The sequence below is a fragment of the Triticum aestivum genome, chromosome 1A (assembly GCF_018294505.1).
Source record: "Triticum aestivum cultivar Chinese Spring chromosome 1A, IWGSC CS RefSeq v2.1, whole genome shotgun sequence".
Classification (NCBI taxonomy): Eukaryota; Viridiplantae; Streptophyta; class Magnoliopsida; order Poales; family Poaceae; genus Triticum; species Triticum aestivum.
Window position 1 is genome coordinate 454,510,577 of NC_057794.1, and position 21,067 is coordinate 454,531,643.

General features: G+C 48.8%; 2 protein-coding genes across 3 annotated transcripts; one reads left to right on the forward strand and one right to left on the reverse strand.

The window, feature by feature from the left end:
• Positions 1-10,054: 10,054 nt before the first annotated feature.
• Positions 10,055-13,973, forward strand: LOC123055914 (putative disease resistance protein RGA4). Its single transcript, XM_044479727.1, has one exon. The coding sequence runs from the start codon at positions 10,281-10,283 to the stop codon at positions 13,611-13,613; it is 3,333 nt and encodes a 1,110-aa protein (XP_044335662.1). The 5' UTR covers positions 10,055-10,280; the 3' UTR covers positions 13,614-13,973.
• Positions 13,974-15,538: 1,565 nt separating this feature from the next.
• On the reverse strand, positions 15,539-18,959 carry LOC123055924 (probably inactive leucine-rich repeat receptor-like protein kinase At5g48380). 2 transcript variants are annotated; one of them, XM_044479734.1, is made up of 3 exons: positions 18,722-18,959; positions 16,940-17,825; positions 15,539-16,842 (listed from the first exon to the last, which is right to left on the reverse strand). In XM_044479734.1, the coding sequence occupies exons 2-3, from the start codon at positions 17,759-17,761 to the stop codon at positions 15,847-15,849; spliced, it is 1,818 nt and encodes a 605-aa protein (XP_044335669.1). In that variant the 5' UTR covers positions 17,762-17,825; positions 18,722-18,959; the 3' UTR covers positions 15,539-15,846. The 2 variants fall into 2 exon arrangements, with proteins under 2 accessions (XP_044335669.1, XP_044335674.1); XM_044479739.1 differs by lacking the exon at positions 18,722-18,959 and adding an exon at positions 18,347-18,619.
• Between the last annotated feature and the right edge of the window lie 2,108 nt (positions 18,960-21,067).

A 21,067-nucleotide genomic window follows, 5' to 3' on the forward strand; every position in this document is an offset into this window, starting at 1 on the left:
TTCATCGACATAATTGGAGAATTTGGTCATGAGCTGAACATCTCTCCGACATCAGCGAGTCGGCTCTCTGCACCAGACCTGGCCAGGCAGGACCCATGGAGTCAAACTGTCAGGAAATCCGGCGCGGGCGAGACATGGCGGCGATCGATCCGGTGCGGCGGCGACCCGGGGAGGCTTGGCTCGGCGGATTCGGGGCACGTGGTGGCCCAGCGGCATGATTCCGTCGGCGGATATGGACGGAATCGAAGACGGTGGGATGGGCAACGACGGTGCCTGGTGGCTGCGGGATGGAGAAGGAGAGTGCGCGCTGAAGTGTCCCTCCCGCCAAACGCTTTCACGAGATACAGGCACCGACGGGGTGGAGAAAACTATGTTTTCATGGGTTGGAGGGGCAATTTACCACGCCCTCAAAAAAAATTAAGGATCGGACGCATTTACATGTCTGTTCGGGGTATTTTTTTCTCGCAAAACTGGCAGTTATTTTGTGCGTCTGCGCCATGTAAGGGTCCAGCAGCAGGAAATCTGAAGTGTCGTCGAGTAGATTCGAGTGGCCAATAACCCCGAAAACCACATGGCAACGCGGCCGAAATTTCCACGGCCTGACAATCCAAAACCCTTCGAACGGCCCGGACGGCGAGATGAAGGAGGCGGAGGCGGTGGCCGGCTGGCTGGTGTGCCCAGTCATACGGATCGTCATCGACAAGGCCAAGTCCTGCGCCGCCGACCGGATCAGGTGGCTCAACGGCGGCGTCCCCGATGCGCTCCAGCAGCTGGACGGGGCGCTCATGCAGCTCCGCGCCATGGCGAGCACCGTCGAGCGGAGCCGCGGCGGCGGCGACCTCGACCAGTGGTTGTTGTAGCTCAAGGATGCCGTCTACGAGGCCGACGAGGTCATCGACGAGTTCGAGTACCGGACTCTCGACCCCCTGCGCTCCCCCTTGTCAAGATCGGCAAGCAGCTCGTCAACACCGACGAGTCGCTAAACAGGCTCAAGGGCGTCATCAAGAAGCTGGACGGCATCAATGACAGCTCCGGGTGGCTGATGCAGGCGGCAGGCCTCCAACTGTCGTGGTCCGGCGAGTTGAGCGGCCACCCACCCACCCCAGTCGGCCCGGCCACAGGCTCACTACTAGAGGACAGCGAGGTGTTTGGGCGCGACGTGGAGCGGAAGAAGATGGTCTCTTGGCTGGTCGCCGGCAGCCCGCCCGACCGCGCAGATCCTCGCGCCGCCACCATCCCCGTCGCCGTGATCATTGGGCTCGGCGGGATGGGGAAGACCACGCTGGCGTGCGTCCTGCTCCACGATGATTTGGTGAAGGAGACATTCAATCTGGTGATGTGGGTGTGTCCTTCTGTCGCTTACCACAAGGTCGGGCTCCTGAAGGCCCAGAACACTCACGACCTACATATGCATACAATTATAATAAAATATAAGCTAAAAGGCTGAGGTAGGACCTTCCGACGATGGTCTTCTCAGACTCCATGATCAGCATGGCACCCTTGCGTCCGTTCACTCCAAGTGTCCCGACCCGCCTCTGCCTATGGAGCTGCTGGCGCTGGGAGGCTCTTGGGGCTATTGGGCCTCTTCCAGAAGAGCTTGAGAGCATGCAATCGCGCGCATGAAAACTCCACGGAACCGCTCCATTTCCATGTCTCTGGCCTAGTAGCAAATTCCGTCCATCACCTGCATCCTCAAGATATCGCGTTGGCCATGTTCTACTTCATCGAGGACGTCAACTCCACCAAGGATGTGCTCGAGCCTGGCCACCACATCATCGGGATCGAGGTTGGCACGGCCGTCGCGGCAATGGTGAAGCCGCAGGCTGCCTGTGTCTTGACTAAATCACAGAGGTCCTATGCCCATTCCTTGCGGGGCATCAGGCTCTCGATGAGCACTGGTGACGGCGGCTCTTTGGGTGGGTCGTCAATCATGCCATCGAGCAGCTCTGGATCTTTGGCACGGTGGATGGGAAGCTGCTCATGACACCTCCTCTGCAATATGTCGATTGTGCTCCCAAGGACTATCACGCCGATATCGTTGCCGATGGGCCATGGTGCCTGCACCGGCGATGAAGCTCTTGCTCCCTGACCTGCCCCGGCTCGTTGTCCTCACCGAAGATGTAATGCAGGTAGGCGTCGACGTTGAAGCTTTGGTCGTTGCTTGGCATGCTTGGAATAACTAATGGTAGATGGCCGAGGACTAGATCCGCGCAGAGTGTTGCGGTGGTGTGTTGCCGCCTGGATTATATGCAGAAGACATTAGCTGGTGGCGGGAAACCGGTGAGGGAAGAGGCGTGGATTTTACAATTCACCCATGTGGAGCACGGGAAGCATTTGCTGGAGCGCAGGAAGCATTTGCTAGAGCGTGGGAAGCATTCGCTGGAGTGCAGGAAGACTAAGTGGAGCACACACACAACCCGAATACCGTATCCGGTGCCACGTGTTATTTATCACACAAGTGTTAACATAAGGAAATGTATGTGTAACTTACTAATCATCGCACGTGAGTACTCGCAGACACATCATGTGCAATACTCCTAGACACCGCAAGCAACTAGTTTGCATTTTTCAAAGTTTTTTGTACACACAAAATCGCACACGAACTAACTATATTAACCATCTATGTTGTAATTTCTCATCGCAAACAGTTTATCCGAGTCGACTGTTTGCCACGTATCACACACATCTTGTTAAATTGAACCGTTTATGTTGTGTTCGCTAATCAAAAATAGTTTGTCCGAGTGAACCGTATGCCCTATATCACACACACCTTGATCTGGCTAACCGTTTCTGTTGCACTCCCTAATAGCAAATAGTTCATCGGAGCGAACGGTATACCGTGTATCGCATACACATTGATATGGCTGCCCGTTTTTGTTGTTCTGCCTCATCGCAAACAGTTCGAACGGGTTAACCGTGTGCCCTGAATCGCACACGCAACTAAAATCTAAACCATGTTTGATGGCTCTGCCATCACAAATGTTCTGCACATTTTTTGACGGTTTTTTTACATTCCCGTTTGTGATTAATGCATCACACATAGTTTCGTCAAAGGGTCTCTGGTCGTAGTGTCGCGTTAGCAGCATCCAGCAGTAGTGGGAGTTCATGGAGTTGTTGCATGTTCGTGATGAGGGGCTCAATGTGCCCGTTGGTGTCCGCCCACATGCCAACCCTGAGTCGGCCAACAAGACCAAGATTCTACCCTACCTTGTTGAGAAGAAGCTAGCTAATGACAAGAAGACTTGGGTGCTGAACCCATTCTTTGACATCATGCATCGGATCTTCTGCAACTCACTCTTTCCTCGCAGAGGCAACAAGGACAAGGTGCATGCCTATCTTGTGGATATGATGCTCGTCTGTGAGAAGGCGCGTCTCCAACAGACGGAACCACTTGATGTCTCACATATCATGTGGTGTGAGCTGCAGTTTGCTGTGTTCAATCATACGGTGCCCATTTATGGACCTTACCCGTTTTTCTTGATCTCGAAGACTTGGGAGAAGCTCTTTCCAAGTGAAGAGTTTCATGCTCCCAACTAGATTCGCCATGAGCCTATCAAGCTACGCATCAAGAGCAAGTGGGCTAACACCACTACACGGGCGGAGGCAGAGGCTGCTAGGATGGATGTGGATGAGGATGATTTTGAGGAGGAGGAGGCGGCTGAGGACAGTTCTGAGGGATACACTCCTCCCTCTACTGAGCCCACTTGGGCTAAGAAGCTTGAGGCCAAGATGAAGGCTTTGTTCTGCATGCAGGCCAAGGGACAGTACCGGACTCATGTGAACGCCAACATGGCTCGAGTCGCGACAAGGCTATTATGAGACAGGTTGGCCTTGAGGTCCAGGATGGCTCTGAGGAGAGGATCACAGATGAGGAGCAGTGGACCAGACAACACTGTCGGTGGAGTGAGTCAGAGGAGGAGACTGGAGTTCCCTCTTCATCCCGTGCTGTTGAGGGGTCTAAGGAGGAGGAACATGACTGGTGATGCCTTAGAGTTCTACCAACACCTGTGTCGTAGGTGTCCTCTCTCCTTTTTGGTGTCTCAATGCCAAAGAGGGAGAGAGCGTAGGATTTGCGAGTCTTGTGTCGTGTTTGCGAGTCTTGTGTCATGTCTTGTTTCGCTTTGCTTTCATTCTGTTGAACCTTCACTGCTTTGGCTTGTTGGTTTGTGGTTGTGTTCGTGTGAGTCCAGGAGACTATCATATGGTGTAAGAAATATGTCCTCAACTTATCTTATTGTCTTACCGTATTATCTAGTATGTTGAGTAGATTGTGAGCTTATACTATCTTGTGCCCTTTACTTCATGCTCATTTCTTTACCTTGCCTTCACTAGTAAATTCGCACGTGCAACGCACGTTTAATCTTCTTAAGCCTCTCATCTTGCAACAAGATGCCCTTTGTCCTTCGGAGAACACATCTCTAATAGTATATTTGTGTCATAGTGGTTATATGCGGACATATGTGCAACCTTCAATTATCTCCGACATTTGCCAAATTGATGAAGTATTAAGAAATGAATTAATATCACTACATTTGATCCATGAATGTTATTTAATAGCAGGTGATACCTAATACCACATGCCTATACTTAATCCCGATCTTGACAAACTCATCATATGAAACCACAAAATAAACACATTCAATCAATTACACAAAACACAGACTTATGAAGTATTTAATAGTAACAAAATAAAGAGCAGGGCATTTCGGAGACCGACCTCCATGGAGCCCTTTATTTAGATATTTTTCATAAATTTCAGTTTTAAAAAAATCAAAAAAAGATACACATATATGCAAGGATGTAAAGTGCATGTGTGAAAAAATTCAGGATGAAATATCTTGAATTGCGAGCTGCACAAAAAAACCATGGACTTTGAAGGTGAACAATACATATGCTAAAAGCCCCAGATTTGTCTTTTTGTGTAGCTCACATTTTAATGGTTTTCCATCTGAAAAATTCCACACATGTACATTATGTATCTAGGTATATGTGTATTTTTTTATAGAATTTTTTGAATTTGAAAAGTTCAAATTTTGATGTTTTCAAATAAAGGCCTCCATGGAGCTCGGTCTCCGTTTGGCATTTTCGCAAAATAAAACTGTAAATTAACTTTGCATAAGCCATGACTTAAGTACGCGCAAATTTCAGTGAAATCAATCATCCGACCCACTATTTTGTGCACAATGGATTATACACAAAAGTGAAAGAAATATTGTCGACTTAATCTTTTAGTAACTCTAGTATGATTGGAGAAGCATGAAGATATTTTACTAATCTTGATGCCTAGTAGAAGGAAAAAAGTAGAGCACATAGACTTACCAATGGCTAGTTGTCACGATGTTTTTTTCCAGATTACCATAAGTTACATACGATAAATATGTCATCTCTGAATTTATTGTAGTGACATCGCTGACTATCTTCTAAAAAAGATAAGACCTGAGCAATGAGTTATCAATTTTCCTTCACCAATATGATGGACCTCTCAAATGGGGCTTCTTGCAACCAGCAAAGATCCTACATCTTGTCACCTCAGGTTCAGAATATTAGCTTCAGCATAGCAACCACTCCAAGATTTGCAGTACTACTATCTACGCTATTTTTGTGCCCTTTCATATAAGTAACAACATCTATAAGATCATTAATATGCACCTTTATAGTAAGGCAAAATGAAATAATAAGCATCTACATGATAACAGGAAGTTCAGTTTTATACCGGTCTGCTTGTGAATGTACTTGATTAATCACATTGACTTGATTTTTTCATATGGACAATACTATGCAGTTCCCTTCATCTTGGTGAGAACAAATGCATAGGTAGACGTCTATACATTTGAAATTGCTAATTAGCTGAAAAGGCGAGTCCGGTCAGATATAAACACAACAGAATAGAAAAAGACATCATATCAATATGACACCTGGCGGCTGGTGCGTGGCAAGGGCATGTAACTGGCCAAACTTAACACAATGATAGATCCAATGGCCATGGTCGTCGCTTGAGCCTGGGTTGGTTCCCGGCCGGGTGGATGCACCCTGTGGAAGCTGAGAACCCGGGGGGCGGCGTCAGCCGACACCTGCTCGATGTCGACCTTGGAAGGGCACCAAGCATGAAAGATAGAGTGAGAGCCGAACAGGGAGACCACGGCCGACTCTATTGCTCGCCATTCTCCCCGCCAAGAAGGAGATCAAAGGATCCGGTTGGAGGATGTCGAGGCTGCGAAGCTAGTGAGGCAGTTTTCCGTGGAGCCGCCCGGATGGACGGTGAATAACACCGACGAACATGAGGCGTCCCCGACGACCTGCTAGGTGGTATAGGAGGCGGCTTCCAAACGGCTGGCTGTAAGAGGATGTTCCGTCCCTGGCAGCCAAGCCAGGTGGTGTAGGAGGAGGCATCGCCGCCAACGACCGGCCAAGCGGGGTAGGGAGGCGGCGCCACCGACGGCTGAGGCAAGGCGAGGCGATGGGTTGGGGCAACACAAAGATGGGAGAGGCGGCATCCTTCAAGGTGCGGCGGCTCGAGGCGATGGGGGAGGTGTCGTGAAGGTGCAGCGATCGGAGGCGATTGGGGCGATGCGATGATGCAGCAGTTACTCTCCTTTCTTTCTTTCTTGATTGACTTGGGCAGTTTATTTCCTTTCGTGCCAAAGGAATGTGATCACGGAAGAGAAAGTACTTTCCTTTCTTTCTTTCTTTACTGATCGTGGGCAGTTTCTTTCCTTTCGTCCCAAAGGAAGGTGATCACAGAAGAGAAAGTTGTGTTTAGCACTAAACGCGTTTAGTCGCTCACCATTAGGACAATAACAACTGTTGGATGAATGCGAATGGATGGCCGAGATCTGTTGGATCTGCCTCACTGGGTCTTTTTATATTGGTATAGATGCTTAATGTCATTCATATTGTTGCAAGGATTGCGTTGTTTATAAAATATAGGGGGAGTGTTGGTCCTAGTATGTGTGCCGTGCAGTCCAAAGCATTTCTATAGAGTGCACACATCTAGGGGGAGCTTGTCTATATTTTATAGATGTTGGGTTTGCTTATGTTCATTTTATATCCCTATGCGCAAATCCCGTATTGTCATCAATCCACCAAAAAGGGGGAGATTGTAAGGGTATATTTCTCCCTGAGTGGTTTCGGTGATTGATGACAATGCATTTGCAGACTAATCATGTGCATTGAGCATTTCAGATATCTCATGTCTAGGCACAAGACGATTCGGTGCCCCTCGGAGCCTATCGAAGACGGCGTTTCTCTATGTTTCTTTTTGGTGGATTTAAGACATAGGAAAGTCGTACTATTAAGAGGGGTCCGCTTCGAAAAGGTTAGGGTGGAATCAGCACATACACATATGTTCCTTTCCACCACTTTTTCTTCGCTTCATTGGAGCACCAGTCGTTTTCCCTTGTCGTTGCGAAGATGAAGGCCTCCAAGTGCTATTGTTCTGTGGCGTGCAGTAGTACTGCTCAAGGAAGCAGTAGTACTGCAGCGGCCCATGGTAGTACCGCCCTTGGCAGCGGTAGTACCGCTCCTAGCGCGGTAGTACCGTGCCCTCTAGCCCAGAAGGGTGGCATGCACGGAAGTAGGGGGAAGCAATTTTTTACTTCCGCACCCTACGCAGTAGTACCGTTCCCTGCGAGTTGTAGTACCGTGCTGGATTTTCGCACAAACCGAAACTCAACGAAAGTAGCCACGGGTGTAATTTTATTAGTCCGTGCCTTCCCAGCCCAGAGTGAACCCTGCCTTGCGGTAGTAACACAAGGGCACGCGGTAGTACCTCTCCGGCGGTTCTACCGCTCATTGCTATATGCAACAGGGCCTCGTCTGGCCCCTGCCGCACGAGCGGTAGTACCGCACAGCCTAGCGGTAGTACCACACGCCCGTGTGGTAATACCGTGGGTATGTGCGGTAGTACCACCTGTCGCCGGCTGAGTAAGTGGGTAACGGTTGGATCCTTTCTCCCACTATATAAGGGGGGTCTTCTTCCCCAAGTTGACCACCTCTTCCCTCCCCAAGCTCCATTGTTGCTCAGAGCTCCATTTTCGTCTGATCTCCGTCCCTAGCCAATCAAACTTGTTGATTTTCTAGGGATTGGTTGAGAAGTCCCCGATCTACACTTCCACCAAGAGAAATTCGATTCCCCCATTAATCCCTTACGGATCTTGTTACTCTTGGGTGTTTGAGCACCCTAGACGGTTGAGGTCACCGCGGAGCCATATTCCATTGCGGTGAAGCTTCGTGGTGTCGTTGGGAGCCTTCAATTAAGTTGTGGAGATTGCCCCAACCTTGTTTGTAAAGGTTCGGTCGCTGCCTCCAAGGGCACCAATAGTGGAATCACGACATCTTGCATTGTGTGAGGGCGTGAGGAGAATACGGTGGCCCTAGTGGCTTCTTGGGGAGCATTGTGCCTCCACACCGCTCCAACGGAGATGTACTTCCTCTCAAAGGGAAGGAACTTCGGTAACACACCCTCGTCTCCAGCGGCTCCACTCTTGGTTATCTCTCACATTTACTTGTGCAAGCTATATTGTGTTGTATCCCTTGCTTGCTCTTGTGCTTGTTGTTGTTGCATCATATAGGTTGCTCACTTAGTTGCATATCTAGACAACCTACTTTGATGCAAAGTTTAATTTGGTAAAGAAAGGCTAAAATTGTTAGTTGCCTATTCACCCCCCTCCCCTCTAGTCAACTATATCGATCCTTTCACAAGCTCTACATCAACGTATCGGTCTGGGTCCGGAGGCCGACTCAATCAAGTATGGGTACCGGGTCCCCTTCGGCAAGATCCATGCCTTCATCGGCATAATTGGCAAATTTGGTCCCGAGCCGAACATCGTCTCCGACATCGGCGAGCCGGCTCTACGCACTAGGCCTGCCTAGGCAAGATCCGATCGGACTCACACTTTTGTTGGCTTCACCCATGGAGTCAACCTGTCAGGAAATCCGGCACGGGCGGCGACTTGGCGGCGATCGATCCGGGGCGGCGGCGACCCGGGGGGGCTCGGCTCAGCAGATCCGGGGCGCGTGGTGGCCTAGCGGCGTGATTCCGTCAGTGGATATAGCCGGAATCGAAGGCGGCGGGACGGGCAGCAACGGTGCCGGGTGGCTGCAGGATGGGGGCGGGGAACGCGCGCTAAAATGTCCCTCCAGCCAACCGCTTTCGCGAGATACAGGCACCGACGGGGTGGGAGAAAACTATGTTTTCACGGGTCGGAGGGGCAATTTACCGAAAAAGGCTTTCGCCCCGCTTTATATATAAAGCAATAACCACACCTTACAACCAACAGGACAACAGGAAACGGAAAATACAATCGACACGGATACAAAGCACTACGGAACAGCTAACGAGCTCCGAAGAACCCAAAAGTACTTCGAAGCCCACGACGGTTACATATCATGACATGGACACGCCCGCAACAAGGGAGCTAATCGTCGCCAGAGGAGAGCCATGCTTCGTCGTCTCCCATGGCCACTCGGTTCACCATCCGAATCTGCCGCCGAAGAGGGCACCCCCGCCCTCTCGTCCTGGATCAAAGGACGTCGACCCATCAGCAAGCAAAGCAGCTCACCCCAAGCACACTGGAACCAATGAACCAGTTGCCGAGAGAGTGACCGCCCTGGCGACCTCACCTCTCCAAGAAACCCATACATCGCCACCGTTTTCGGTCAAGACCCAGAAGCCCACCGCAGCTGTCGAGCATGAACCCTACTAAAGAAGCCGACCAACCCCATGCCAAATCCCGGACCGATGATCACCCAAAACGACGCCTTCAAAAAGTACATAACGCTGACGCGCCATCGCCGCCCCAATCCAGAGATCGTAGGGTTTCACGCGAGACCAGGAGGCGAGGGACAACGGCGCAACGGGCGTTGCCAACATCGCGAATTTTTTTAAGGATCGGACGCATTTACGATGTCATCCCTGTTCGTGGTAGTACCCTTTTCTCGCGAAACAGCAGTTATTTTGTGGGTCCGCGCCATGTAAGGGTCCTGCAGCAGGAAATCTGTAGTGCCGTCGAGTAGATTCGAGTGGCCAGTGACTCCGGTAGTCCCGTCCGTCATTCCCCACGCGGAGGCGACGCGACCCAGCCAAGTTTCGAGCCCGTCGGGCGTCGGCGTCGCCAATGCGAGAAATAGCCCCGAAAACCACATGGCGAAGCGTCCGAAATTTCCACGGCCTGACAATCCAAAACCCCTCGAACGGCCCGGAGGAGGCTCCACCTAGCCGCTGACCCCTCGTCTCGTCAACTCCTCCCAATCCCCTCGGCTCCCGACGACCGGCCGGCGAGATGGCGGAGGCGGTGGCCGGCTGGCTGGTGTGCCCGGTCATACGGATCGTCGTCGACAAGGCCAAGTCCTGCGCCGCCGACCGGATCAGGTGGCTCAACGGCGGCGTCCCTGATGCGCTCCAGCAGCTGGACGGGGCGCTCACGCAGCTCCGCGCCGTGGCGAGCGCCGTCGAGCGGAGCCGCGGCGGCGGCGACCTCGACCGGTGGCTGCTGCAGCTCAAGGACGCCGTCTACGAGGCCGACGAGGTCGTCGACGAGTTCGAGTACCGGACGCTCGGCCCCCCGCGCTCCCCCCTCGTCAAGATCGGCAAGCAGCTCGTCGGCACTGACGAGTCGCTAAACAGGCTCAAGGGCGTCATCAAGAAGCTGGACGGCATCAACGACAGCTCCGGGCGGCTGATGCAGGCGGCAGGCCTCCAGCCGTCGTGGTCCGGCGAGTTGAGCGGCCACCCGCCCACCCCGGTCGGCCCGGCCACAGGCTCGCTGCTGGAGGACAGCGAGGTGTTTGGGCGCGACGCGGAGCGGAAGAAGATGGTCTCTTGGCTGGTCGCCGCCAGTCCGCCCGACCGCGCAGATCCGCGCGCCGCCGCCATCCCCGTCGCCGCGATCATTGGGCTCGGCGGGATGGGGAAGACCACGCTGGCGCGCGTCCTGCTCCACGACGATTTGGTGAAGGAAACATTCAATCTGGTGATGTGGGTGTGTCCTTCTGCCACTTACCACAAGGTCGGGCTCGTGAAGCAAATCCTGCAGTCTGCTGGGGTAGAAGTTCCTGACAACATGAACAACTTTGACTGTCTCCAGAGGCGGCTCGAGGATGCCGTGTCATCCAAGAGGTTCCTGCTGGTTCTCGACAATGTCTGGAACAAAGGGGGCATGGACGAGGATAACTGGAGCGAGGTCTTGGCTCCTCTCAGATGTGGCCAGCCCGGCAGCAAGATCATGGTCACCACCAGGAAAAAGATTGTAGCAAACCTGCTGAAGGCGAGCAAGCTGGTCCCGTTGGACGGACTGGCGTTTGCGGATGTCTGGTCGCTGTTCACGAGGATTGCTTTCAGCAATGACAGCGCTGACAAGCATCCGGCGTTGCAGGCAATTGGAGAGCAGCTTGTTCACAAGCTCAAGGGGTTGCCATTGGCTGCCAAGGTCGTCGGCGGGATGCTCAAGGCTTCCCGGAGTATCAGTCACTGGAAGAGGATCTCGGAGATGGAAAGCTATGCCAATGTAACCTCAACGCTAGAGCTGTGTTACCGGAACCTGCAGGAGCACCTGCAGCCATGCTTTGCAATCTGCAGCATATTTCCGAAGAACTGGCGGTTCAGGCGTGACAAGTTGGTTAAGATTTGGATGGCCCTGGATTTCATCCGGCCAGCTGAAGCTGATGGGAGGAAACTGGAGGATGTAGGGAAGGAGTACTTTGATCAACTTGTGCAGGGGTCCTTCTTCCATGAACGCAAAGAGGGCCATCAGAATTACTATTACATTCATGACCTGATGCATGACCTGGCAGAGAGTGTCTCACGAGTTGACTGTGCAAGAGTTGAGAGTGCTGAGGAGAAGCAGATACCTCGTACAGTTCGGCACTTATCCGTTACTGCTGATGCTGTCACGCAGCTCAAAGGCCGGTGCGAGCTCAAAAGATTGCGCATGTTCATAATTCTAAAGCATTCCTCGTCTTCTCTCAGTCAGTTGCCAGATGATATCCTCAAAGAATTGAAGGGTGTCCGTGTGCTTGGTTTGGATGGCTGCGATATGGTTGATCTGTCGGATAAAATTGGTCAACTGATGCACCTCAGGTACCTTGCTCTTTGCAAGACAATTACAAGGCTTCCACAGTCATTGACAAAACTGTTCCTTCTTCAGACCCTAAGTATCCCTAAGAGGTGCCGCCCCGAGCAGTTTCCGAAAGATATGCGGAACTTGAAATATTTGCGCCATCTGGATATGGACAGGGCAAGTACGTCGAAAGTTGTGGGTATTGGGGAACTGATTCATCTCCAGGGATCAATTGAGTTCCATGTTAAAAGGGAAAAAGGTCATACGTTGGAAGATTTGTATGATATGAATGGTCTCTGCAGAAAGCTCCATATCAAGAACCTTGATGTTGTATCCAGTAAACAAGAGGCCAGCAAAGCTGGCCTGAGAAAGAAACAGGGTATTAAGGTGCTGGAACTAGAATGGAATTCCACTGGTAAGAGTGACCCTTCTGTCGATGCTCAAGTGTTAGAAGGCCTTGAACCGCACCCGCATGTTGAAGAGGTCCGTATCAGAAGATATCATGGTGATAAGTCACCGTGTTGGTTGGACATGAGCTTCAAGTTGAAGGAGGGAAGTACACCGTGCCTACTTAAATCTTTATATTTGACCAACTGTAGGAAGTGGGAGGTCCTGCCTCCTCTTGGGCAGCTTCCCTGCCTGAAGGTTTTGCATTTGAAAGAGATGTGCTCACTGAGACAGATTGGCAGTGAGTTCTATGGAACCAAGTTGATTGCATTTCCATGTCTGGCAGAACTTGAATTTGATGATATGCCACAGTGGGTTGAGTGGACCAAAGAAGAGAGCATGACCAATGTTTTTCCCAGGCTCCGTAAGCTGAATCTTTTGAACTGTCCCAAATTGGTTAAAGTGCCTCCTTTCGCTCAGTCCATCAGGAAGGTCACTGTCCGAAACACAGGGTTTGCTTCACACATGAAGCTATCCTTCTCATCATCGTCGAGAGCTTGCAGTGTTGCACTAGAGACATGTTGTGCCACCATCCTTACAATAGGTTTGCTGCACCGGCAACAGGTGGAAGCAGTCGCAGTTTTGACTCTGCGGCGCTGCCAAGGCGTAAATTTTGAGGACCTTCAGGCACTTATCTCACTGAAGAAGCTGCATATATCCCATCTAGACATAACAGATAAGCAGCTGGGTACTTGTTTGCGAGGTTTACGATCACTCACCTCTCTGGAGATAGACAACTGCAGCAACATAACATCTCTTCCACATGTTGAGAGTTCGAGCGGATTGACGACGTTGCACATTCGACAGTGCTCCAAGTTGTCCTCTCTGCATTCCTTGGCGAGTTTTGCAGCACTGGAAAGCATGTCGGTCGACAATTGCTCCAAGCTCACCTTAGAGTCTTTCCCTGCCGACTTCATCAGCCTCAGTTCTCTGAGAAAATTGAACATAATGTGCTGCACGGGGCTGGAGTCGCTGCCAAACGGCTTCCCGTCTTCACTGCAAGTTCTTGATCTGATTGGGTGCAAGCCAGCGCTGTTGAACCAGCTGCAGCTCAAGGACGGGCCAGAATGGGATAAAATAGCTCATATCCCGATTAAACGGATCCATTGACCAGAGGCTCGTTGTGTTGGTGCATCCGATGCCGTTATCATTCAGTTCGTTGTCGCCGTTCAAGAATGCCACCTTTCCTATGAAATGATCAGATAGAATCGACGCGGTATGTGCATTTCAGATTACATAGTCGATGTCTGCCATTTGTGTGTGAAATTCTAGTATGCAAGATGAGAGATGCCGGATGGATCTGTATCCCTCCTGTATGTATGTAATGTGTGAAATTCTAGTATACTCATACGTTCTGTATGTAACTAATGTGCCCTTTTGGCTGATGTACATTCTCATTACTCTTTCTCTTTCTGTTTGTAGCCTTGCTGCGATTGACTGAGCTGTTAACAAATGTAATCACTAGCTAAATTGGATCGGTGTTATTTCTTTTCGTTGCTTCAACTTGTCCCCCCTTTACGTTGATTGGTAAATAACAAAATGTGGGTCAGATTTCAGTCCACAACGCATACGTCACATGTACTACTTTTATCATTGGGATTTTTTGTTTTTTTGCTCTAGTCTGAATTCTGAAACATGTTTCAGCACACAACACCTACGTCAGGACCTTTGGATCAAGTGCTAACTTGATCCTCCTTTTCCTGGTCTACAATTTGAAATTTTAAATTATTTCAATCACGGCATACTACAGAAACCCTTTTTTTTTGCAAGTAACCAATTTCAGGATATGATTAGGAGTAATTATGGCTGATAAAACCAATGTTAATATTTTCATTCAGCATATCATTTTCCATATAATAAAAGTTTCGAAAAGCTTGAGAGACACCCACTTTTCTGAACGAAGGGAGCACCGCAAGGTACCATTTCAGACATTCGCGCCTTATATATTTTTTTTTCTCAATAAAGGACAATACACACTCAGTTTGTAAATCAAGAACTAGTCTAGACATTGAGGATGCACAGGGACAAATTATTAAATAAAAGAGAGAACAAATAACATGACGCCTAAAGTGTCCTCAAGGCGACCAAGGGCACCCTACACACCATTGATTACGAGTCGAGGGACTAGTCGAGACTAGTCGCTAGACTAGTCTATGAGTCGCATTCTGGGTGTCGACTAGAAATCTCGTGTAGACTAGTTCGCCGAGTCGAGGAGTCGAAGGACTAGTCGTAGACTAGTCTAGACTAGTCGTGCACCTTGAGTCGTTCGACTCAATTTTTTTATTTTTTTAGGGATTGGGAGGGGATAAGTGAGCCAGCCACCCTGCCCCTTTCCTCCATTGCTTATGCTCTTCATGGATCTGCACTGGCCCTTTCCCTCTATTGCTTCTGCTCTCCCTAGATCTGCCCTACGGTCTCCCTCTGCTGCCTTCTGGCTACTGGATCCGCTCGTCCCTCAGGTTGCAGTAAGCAAGCAAGCATACTAGCAAAGTAATTTCTCCCTTCTCTTCCTTCCCTTCTTTGATTCGATTTTTACCCCCTGCCCTCTTCTTTATTTCGTTTTGTTTGCTTCAGTTTCAAGATCCTTAGGTCTAAAGTGCAATGCCTATGCCGGAAATATCTCAAGTACTATATTCAGCAGCTGCAGCTCAGACCAATGAGCAATATGATCCATCGAAGGATCCTGCAAGAAGCCAACTAGGAGCAAGGATCCAACATGGAAATATGCTTACTGGACTAATCTGCAGGACAAATTGACGCTCCAATGCACTTTCTATAGTATATATTACATATTAATACTAGGTTTTAGTAATTGATTACTGCAAGTTGTGAACTACAGTACCATGTCGACTAGTCCAGCAGTAGTCTAGACTAGTCACGATTAGTCTATGAGTCTCAACCTTCAACGACTCATCGACTCGTAAACATTGCTACACACATCCTTGGCAACACATGCACTACAAAAAAAGGCACTCAAAAAGTCGAAGACAACGCCTTCAGGAATGCGCCGCCTTCGCCAAATCCAGAAGGCCAGATAACGGGTGTTCACCCCAGAGTGCAATCCCATTATGGCATAATCACATAGTAACTCAAGAGTTAGCTAACTAACAGGCACTCCATTCTTAAACAGGTAGTATGAAAATTATCCTCGCTGCTACTAGCACCACCTTCCAATGGTGGATAAGGGAACCAAGCTACAAGAACTATATATACATCGTATGCAGCGTACCGCTACTCCACTTGAAGCATGGTAATAATGCTCATGGAAAAAATATTAAAGACCATACAGGGGAAACGCCTTGCGGGCAGTCATACTTGCCATCTGCAACATAAGAATTTGTGATTACATGGCGACAATGAGCTCGTCCGGGGTTTCTCCATCTGTGCTTAGAGGTGGCAGCATCATGTCGTCCCCGGCCGAGAAATGATACTTCTCCCCAATGGCTCTAAGCAGCTGATAAACCTCAAACATGGTGGGTCTCTCCTTCGCGGTGGTGACTGTGCAAGAACATGCGACTTTCAGGAACTGCATCAGCTCACTGTCATTGTCCTTCCCTATCAACGACTTGTCGATTGAGTCTTGGAGAATGGAATTGTTGGATAGGTAGGTGATCCACTCTACTAGATTCCCCCTGAAGTTATCTGGAGCAGTGGAAACCTGAGTAGGCCTCTCACCGGTGATAAGCTCGAGGAGAACCACTCCGAAGCTGTAGACGTCACCCTTCGGTGTGGCCACCAGCGTGCTCCCATACTCTGGTGCCACATAACCAATATCTCCAAATTCCCCGTTGACAAAGGTACTGAGATGGGTGTCTAGGGGGTTCATAAGCCTAGCAAGCCCAAAATCTGAAATCTTTGGTTCATAGTCGTCATCCAAGAGGATGCATTTGGAGCTTATATTGCGGTGAAGGATTCGAGGATTGCAAGTGTGGTGAAGATATGCAAGACCTTTTGCTGCACCAATACCAATTCTTAACCTCAGAGGCCAATCCATCTTGCAATCTTTCCCCTCTTCATGTAACTGATCATAGAGTGATCCTTTGGGTGTGTGCTTGTACACCAACAACTTCTCCTTCTTAGCAATGCAAAATCCAAGTAGAGGAACCAAGTTGCGATTCCTTACTTGGCCAAGTGTCTTCATTTCTGAAGTGAACTGTGATTCAGAATGTTGTGAATCTTGTAGCCTTTTGACAGCAAGAAAAGAACCATCAGGTAGCACTGCCCTGTACATAGTCCCTGTCCTTCCAGTAGCTATGATGTTTTCCTTGCTGAACTGTTTGGTGGCCTTCATAAGATCACTTAGTTTCATCTTTGAAACTGGATTCTCAAACATAGACACCTGGATAATTGACAAAACCATGACAACAGTAAGTTATTGTTTTGCACATTGCCTTTCGATCCAAAATAAAAGAAAAGGAAACAACAAAGTAGTTTACCTTGATTGTTTTTGTTCCTTTGATACTCTTTGCCCACTTATTTTCATCCTCATCCTTTTTTGCTTTCTTGGCTGGTAATTTCCGCAGACAAACGAACACAACTATTGCAACAATTATGATCACAACTACGACGCCAACAATAGCTCCAACGATTGCCGCATTGTTCTTGCTCTTTGCTGAAGCCTGGCATTCATCTAATGGAGCCCCACATAGCCCTTGATTACCGGCAAAATTCGATGCCGTGAAATTTTTTCCTAATGAATATGGAATAAACCCTGATAGTCGGTTCTCTGCGACATTGAATGCAGTTAACCGAGTCAGAAGACTGAACTGCGGTGGAATTTCGCCACTAAACTGGTTATGTTGGAGATTGAGGACGTTCAGGTAAGTCATGTTTGATATATTTGGTGGGATGGTGCCAGAAAAACCATTGTAGGAGAGGTCCAATGATGTTAAGTATGGTATTTCTCGGGAGATGTCTTGAGGGATAGGTCCTGAAAAGTTGTTGTTTGACAGATCCAGCCCAGTCATACTGCTACAATTCTGAAGACCGCGAGGAAATGAACCCTGGAGACCGAGGTTGCCTAGGCGCAAAGAAAGAACTCGGTCCTCATCCGGGTGCCAACATTCCACGCCGGTAAATCGGCATGTGAAACCAGCAGTGCCGTTGTCAAAATTCCATGAGGACTTGAGTACACCGTTGGGGTCAATCACTGACTGCTGAACAGATCTCAAGCACTGGATATCAGCTTCAGAGGCGAAACAAGGGAAGACCAACAACAGTAGAAGAATAACCCTGAGAGGAGCATAATGATTTGCCATCGAGCACTTGCGCCTAACGTCACCTCTCGTCCGTGACAATACCACTTGTAGATTCAAGCTTCACCTACACGTAAACAGAATCGAATTTATAAAATTAGAGAAACACATACCAGTTGGTGATAACAGACATATTCCAAAACGAAAATATTGATTTGATTGTAATACTGAAAAGCATAACACAAGGACGGCATCAGTGGGGAACTGATCCCCACTACAGCCATAGCACATAACATATGATGCGAAGGTTCGGCTACGATTAGCACCAAAGAATAAGTGCAACCGGTCGCATGGTAATTAATCATCCCCCCTAATAATAATAACAGTAAAAACTTGCAACCCTGTTCTTCCATTATCTATATGAACATAAGTGGAAACTTGCAGCCGGAGGCAGTTCCTGACCCAAGAACCACCAATCGAGACCACAATTATTATTTATAGGAACAACCAACGAGGTTTTTCTTATTAAATATCTCGAATTTCTCGCAACAGAAGCGAACGGCTCGAACCGCCAAAAGGCGCACTTCCCAGAAAGAAGGAAATCTAAGGGGCAGCAAAGAAAAATCTCCAAAAGGGATGGCGCCGCACCATCCATATGTCGCATGTGTGTATGCTATTTTTCTCCCTGATTTCCCTCCCGGGGGCCGGCCCTCTTGGATTTTTTTAACTAAAAATGAAGAACCACCGGACGGACAAACCCCTTGCTGCTGCTGCTTCCCCAGCAACAAACCCCCACCAATCAGGCCAAGAGGCAGCGATTTCTTCCCCCGGAATTTCTAGCCGGAAGACGAACTCCCTCGCCGTACATGGACATGGCAACTCCGCGAACCGCTACTGTACCCCCCCCCCCCCCCCCCCCCCCAAGAACCTGCATCCACGGCGGCACCAAGATCATTTTTACCACAGCAAAGCATGGAAGAACATCAGGAAATCTGAGAGAAGAGGCGACGTCGAATCGATTACCTGAAGCTCGCCGTCCGCGCATAGGTGGGAACCGGGAGGACCCAGGGAGGGGGAGGGGAGAGAAGAGTCTGTGAGTAGTGGGGAGAGGAGGGAGGGAGGACCGGAGGTGGGGGGAGGTGAGAGGAGAGGAGAGCAGCCGCCCGTCCGTCAAAGAAAGGGAAAAGAAAGTGGAGGCGAGGGAGTTTTTCTAAGCGGGTGGGGGCCCAGCCGTGGGCCCGGCGAGGGCGAGAGGGGCGCGCAGTATGGACTGGGGACGCGGAGATCCACGGACTTTGCCGGTCAACTGCCCCAGTCAACCCGTCTGCTCCCTCTCTCTCTTGATGATGGGTGGCCGGCCGGACGAATGGCTACGGCGCCACCGTGTCACTGAGGTCGGAATGGAGGAGATGGTGGGTGACGGCCTGACGGGTCTCGGGTCCCTTCCTTTTTCTCCGTCGTGACCACGGAAGATATTGCAAGAACTAGCCAAGGAGCGTTCAGGCTTCCGGTTTTTGTTTTCATTTTTTGCGGGCGAGGTTTCCGGGTTACCGCGGCCATGATCGTGACTGCTAAAATTTGGAGTATGTTGCATGCTCGTAAAGCTTAGCCCAAAAAGTCTTTCGCCCCATTTTATTTATTATATATAAAGCAATGATCAAGCATTACCACCATCGTTACGCAGAAAACGAACGCTGGCAAAGTTTAGACCTGGACAATATTTCTCCATTTTAACACCAAATTAGTGCAAATAATGTTGTATCGGGAATATAAAAAATCATTTTGGCGAACTGGACGTAGCTAGGATGGTTAGATTCCTGGTGGAGAAATAGGTCCATCGGTTTTCAAGTTCTAGTTTTGACGCTAGTGTTCGTACTTTTCTAAACTTATTTGAGATTTCGGTGATGTTCGTTCGGTGGGAAACGAAGTTCCCGTCGATTACGACGCCTATGTGGTAACTTCGTCAAATATAAGATGTGTCAGCTCAATCCCTCGAAGATGTGTGCACACGTTCATAGAGCTGCGTGTACATGAACATTTGCATTTTTACAATGTTTCAAAAGAGAGATCATTTGAAAAAGCATATTCTCTCCAACTATATTTTAAGGAAAAATACCCAAAGAGCATTTCATAATTGAAATTTATCAACAAAAAAGTAGACAAAGACTTCTGGGTAAGTGTGGCGATTATTTAGGGATCTACTGATGCATTTCTCGATCCCCCCCCCCCCTCCCTCCCTCCCTCCCCCAAACATATCTTTTTTCTTGGAACTTCGCTACCACTTTCGGTTTTTCAGATGTTCAGGTGGTAACTACCGGTGGAAAAAACAGTCACTCTGATTGAATCAATTTTGGTTTCAAGTTTGCCACGTTTTTCTCGCTTCGCCTTGGTATCGGGGACATGGCCCTAACACCTAACCAATGGCGGAGCTACAGCAAGGCCGGATTGGCCATGGCCCGCCCAATATTTTGAAGTTTGTACATTTTTTTACCGTTGGACCTTATAACACTAGTCCACACGCTATTTCCTTCATTTTGGCCCGCCCAGCCTGCCCAGAGCTGGGCTTCAAGCTCCGCCACTGCACCTAGCAAACTCGTATAGAAGGCAGCTCACTCCTGGATTTCAGGGGCCAAAGCAAGGTGGAGCAAGCTAAGGCGAGATCTAGGTGAAGGTTAAGGGTTAGGGTGGAACATCCACCAATGCCATATGGTTTAAAGAGAATACTAGATATGCTGACAATGTCATCTAGACTTTACCACCAATACAAGTACAAAGCTATAATTTAAGTACGAATGGTGGTGAGGATAAAAACCGCACAAGGACATGACACGATAATATATCAAATTTGAATATAGCATCAGCATTGATTGTATCAATACATTTTGCTTTGCACCTCGAAATATAGTTGATTTTTTTATTAATTTGAATGTAGCTCTAAGCCAACCAGCCCATCGAAATTGGGATTTTTGTTGTTGCCACTATATTTTGATAAGTAGTTTCATATCAACTGAATCAAAAAATATTAGCTACGGTAGGTTGCTTTGTCTCCTCGGTTGGTATTTTTTTTCAATGTTAGAGTGTGGGTTTTGAAGTAACTGGGTTGAAATAGATAATTATTAGTTATGCCCTCTCATCATTCTTGAAGCATAACTCAATTAAATAGCAATCTTTACTTTTAGTTAATCTCTTACTTTTCTAATAATAATAAAATTATAAATGAAAGTTTGTATAAATGTATCTGAAATATTAGTATACCAAATATCATAGATCTTAGGTACGATGTAGTCATATGAGTTATTCCACATGTTATGTGGAATGTGAGATTGAAAGGCTTGGAAACAACGGCCGGCTTCTCCGACGTCGGTTTGT

Bases quoted from the DNA above. Each gene is read 5' to 3' on its own strand.
- LOC123055914 (XM_044479727.1), top strand. From the start codon at position 10,281: ATGGCGGAGGCGGTGGCCGGCTGGCTGGTGTGCCCGGTCATACGGATC.
- LOC123055924 (XM_044479734.1), bottom strand. From the start codon at position 17,761: ATGGCAAATCATTATGCTCCTCTCAGGGTTATTCTTCTACTGTTGTTG. The intron at 16,843-16,939 runs GTAAACTACTTT...TCAATTATCCAG, and splicing joins AAGGAACAAAAACAATCAAG to GTGTCTATGTTTGAGAATCC.